Raw genomic sequence first — 4154 nt, forward strand, 5'->3', positions numbered from 1 at the left:
TAGCAGCTCCAATGCACTTTATGTGTGAGGTTTCATGTCTCAGCTCAAGTTGGCCATGGCCAGACTCCAGTGACAGGCGCAAAAAACAAAAAGATGACTCCCAGCTACCAAAAAAAAAAGAGGACTGCCATGAACCGCCCCAACTCCCCAGAGACTAAAAATCATCTGTCAGGGGAAAGGAGGGTCCCAGACTTGTTGGCACGGGAGAATCAGGGCAGGCGGGACTGGCTAGAGTCTGGGCTGGGGCTGCTGCACCTGCAGGTCCCACAAGTTGATGAGGCGGTCGGCCTCCCTCCAGCCAGACAGCAGAGCCCCATGGGTTGTGGAGTAAAACGTCCGGTGTGTGGCTTCCCCCGCAAACAGTACCTGGAGCTGCAAAGAAGGGCCAGGGTTAGAACAGGGATGGGATCTAGTAGCAGAGTCTGAGCACAGAAACACAGAAACTTGAGCCCCACACACTGGTTCACACACACACCTACCACAGGCAGGACAAGAAACCGCTGCGCTCCAAGAGCTCAGGTGTGAACAGCACTTAGAGAAAGCAAGGTCATGTCAATACTGAATAGTAATCTTGCTAAGATTACTATTACACATGGGCGGGGGGGGGGAGGTGGAGAGACTTGAGCGGTAGGGCAGGCAGAGGAGTGGAAGAAAGCTAAAACCTTGTCTGCCACATGATAATTCTATCAGTAGTGCCCCAGACTCAGGAGGATCACGGGAGCCCAGCGGGTCCAGGCTACAGTGAGCCACAATAACGACAGCATTCCAGCCTGGGCTACAGAGCAAGACCCTATTTCTTTTCTTTCTTTATTTTTTTTTAACAATAGCCAAGCATTTTATTTTTCTCCATTTCACTGGTAAATCTCATAACGTTAAAAAGAACTATGTAATTAAGACCCTATTTCTAAAAATAAAATTTTTAACTCAAATCTATAAAAAAAAACTGTAATGCCTAAAACTGAAAATTCAAAAAGTAGCGTTTCCAAGCAGGCAAACTGAAAAGAGATCATAAGATGATTGGAGCCAGGCGTGGTGGCTTACACCTGTAATCCCAGCACTTTGGGAGGCAGAGACAGAGGACTGCCTGAGCTCAGGGGTTCGTGAGACCCGCCTGGGCAACTTGACAAGACCTCATCTCTACAAGTCAAAAAATTAGCCAGGTGTGGTAGCACACACCTGTAGTTCCAGCTACTTGGAAGGCTGAGGTGGAAGGATAGCCCAGTAGGTAGAGGCTGCGGTGGCTGTGAGTATGCCAGTGCATTCCAGCCTGGGCAACAGAGTGAGACTCAAGCTCAAAAAATAAAGTAAGATGATTGGAAAACTGAACGCTGACTGAATGTTGGATGATAGAGAGGAATTATTGTTCATTTTTAAGTGGGGAAACACTATCACGGTTACGTATTTATAAAAGGAATATTTATCTTTTAGCGATACAAACCCAAGTAGCTGCAGATGGAGGTGCAGGCCTGACACTAACAGGGAGGCCTGGCTGCGGTGACAGCAGGGGGAGCCAAGTGGGACCCCTGAGGTGATATCTGCTTTTGCCCACCTTGGAAATTTTCCACAACTAAATGTTTTTTTAAAGTGGCAGCATCAACATGCTTGTAGAGATACGGTAAATTTAGTGATAAGACTGGGCCAGCAGCATGGTCTGGGAAGGGCCAAATGGGCGCTGTTTTTGTTCTGTTTTCTTTTGATAGCCAGCCCTATAGAATCCTCGGACTCTTCATGCTGTGTGGACATAAAGTGTGCTTTGTGCACACTTCCGAGGAAAATAATACAGTTCAACATGATTCTTACTTTCCGAAAGAAAATGGCGTCTGAATCTGGGGGTCCCAGCCCACCCTTCACTCTCACTCCCACAGCTCTGGGCCTTCAAGGGGCCTCGGCCTCAGAACCCATGTACCCCTACCCCCGCCCACCCCACCCCAGAGGCCCCATACCTGGGCACTGGCGCCCTCTGCAGGCAGGGGCTGAGCTAGCAGGTCCAGGTCATCGCCGGTGCTGCCCACCGCCACGTAGCTGTAGGAGCCCCGGGTATACGGGGCGCTGTGCCAGCGGGTCCTCAGCACGCTCCGGGGCGCAGGGAGCCGCGGGTTTCCTGAGCCACAGAGACGCGGGGTGTGAAGCCGGAGCTCCCACCACACATCTGCAGTCGGCTGTCGTCTTAAAGCATGAGGCTCCACTCGGGAAGAAAGCAGAGCAGTAAAAGGCCCTCCCTGTCGTGGCTGGTCTGTCGACTCCGAGCAGAGGACAGCAGGCCATGCGGGCAGGCGCCCCCACCCCACACCAGGTGGCTGGCTCCTGCTCAGCCCCTGGGGCTTGGGTGCCCTTGACAGGACCGCTCTACCTTTTCTGAGCCGTGACTACCTCCTCTGAAAATCTGATTAAGGACAACTATGCTTGTTTTGGTGGCAGACGACAGGGAAAAGAAGTAGAAAGGGTCTGTAAAGCATTTCAGTTCCTCAGAGATAAGAGCTGTTACTGACCCCTCTCATATGAGGAAGAAGAACAGAGCCAAACTTAGTTCTTCTCTGTTCTGGAAAGTTTAGTTCCTGCCTAGAGGTCAGCCAACACCAAGCACGAGGCAGTCACTTTGCCGTGTGTAGTACCTGTGATTCTCCGGAGCACTTGGGTTAAAGACCGAAGCACTTCTTCATCTGACAGAGTCTCCATAAACTCAGATTCGAGCCCAGCAATGAATCCACAGAGAACATGGACAGACCTGCATGGAGAGAAAGACCACTGAGAGAGCCACACCCAGTCACATACTCCGTCCCTGTCCGTCTCTCAGCAATGAATCAATGACACCCACACAGAGAGCAGGCCCTCTTCCCTCAGAGGGAGGTCTGGGTGTGGCCACAAATTTCTGGGGGTACCAAGACCCTGTCAGGGCCCCTGGAGGGGAGAACCACCTTCATAACAATAAGAGCATTTGCTGCTTCCCCTGCATCAACAGTCACACAAGAGCAAGGCAGGTAAACTGTCCCTTAGCAGAACCCAGGCAGCAGAACACCCTGCTGTCAGGCATAGTGTTCACCACCATGCACACACGGTACAAAGATGCTGCTCCCTTGTGAGAATGTCCTTGATGAAGCAGTAAAGTTATTAATGTTATTAAATCTTTTTTTTTTTTTTTTTGAGTAGGAGTCTCACTCTGTTGCCCAAGCTAGAATGCAGTGGCAAGCTCATGGCCACCACAGCCTTGGCCTGCTGGACTCAGGTGATCTTTCGGCCTCAGGTTTTCAAGTAGCTGGAACCACAGACGTCCGCCACCACATCCAACTAATTTTTGGATTTATTGTAGAGACGAGGTCATGCCAAGTTGTCCAGGCTGGTCTCAAACCCCTGGACTCAGGCAATCCTCTCGCCTCCACCTGCCAAAGTGCTGGGATTACAGGCGTGAGCCACCATGCCCAGCTAATGTTAGTAAATCTTGACCATGGAGTACACGTCTTTTTGATCATCTGTGTGAAGAAGTGGGAAGTAGGTATAAAGCATTTCTGCTGCCTGTGGCACATGGTTGCGGAGGACATGCTGGAGCAACACTGGAGTCACTAGGGGCTTCCTCCACAGACAAACTGAGAACAACTCAGACCAACTGTGGACTTCCAGGCTGGGGTATCTGGCAGACATTTTCTCAAAAGTGGGCAAAGTGTACCTGTCACAGGAAAATAACTAACAAACAATATTTATTGATGGTGATAAAATTTAAACTCTCAAGCAAAAAATATGATTTCAGAAAACTTGGCAATGTGCAGTGGCTCATTTCTGTAATCACAGTGCTTTGGGAGGCCAAGGCAGGAGGATTGCTTGAGGCCAGGAGTTTAAGATCAGCCTGGGCAACTTAATGAGACCTCATCTGTATAAAAAAAAAAAAAAAAGAGAGCCGGGCTCGGTGGCTCAGCCTGTAATCCCGCGCCTTTGGGAGGCTGAGGTGAGCAGATTGCCTGAGCCCGCGGGTTCGAGACCCGCCTGGGCAGCGAGACCTCATCTCTACAATAAATCAAAAAATCAGCCGGGCGTGGTAGCGCATGCCTGTAATTCCGGCTACTCAGAAGGCTGAGGCGGGAGGATCGCCGGAGCCCAGCTGTCGAGGCTGCGTGTCCGGGAGCGGCCACTGCACTCCAGTCTGGGCCACCAAGTGAGACTCC

At 50.9% G+C, this 4154-nt stretch overlaps 1 protein-coding gene across 1 annotated transcript in view; it reads right to left on the bottom strand.

Annotated features, from left to right (window-relative positions):
• PAOX (polyamine oxidase) overlaps positions 1–4154 on the bottom strand; it is a 12900-nt gene continuing 8746 nt past the window's right edge. The window contains exons 5-7 of the mRNA XM_008051424.1: positions 2613–2725; positions 1944–2101; positions 1–372 (exon numbers count right to left, since the gene is read on the bottom strand). Of these exons, the coding sequence (XP_008049615.1) occupies positions 229–372; positions 1944–2101; positions 2613–2725 (415 nt within the window). The 3' untranslated portion in view covers positions 1–228. The remainder of the gene's footprint in view (positions 373–1943; positions 2102–2612; positions 2726–4154) is intronic.

Source organism: Carlito syrichta, unplaced genomic scaffold, assembly GCF_000164805.1.
Source record: "Carlito syrichta isolate Samal-C Ts95f unplaced genomic scaffold, Tarsius_syrichta-2.0.1 Scaffold172089, whole genome shotgun sequence".
Lineage (NCBI taxonomy): Eukaryota > Metazoa > Chordata > Mammalia > Primates > Tarsiidae > Carlito > Carlito syrichta.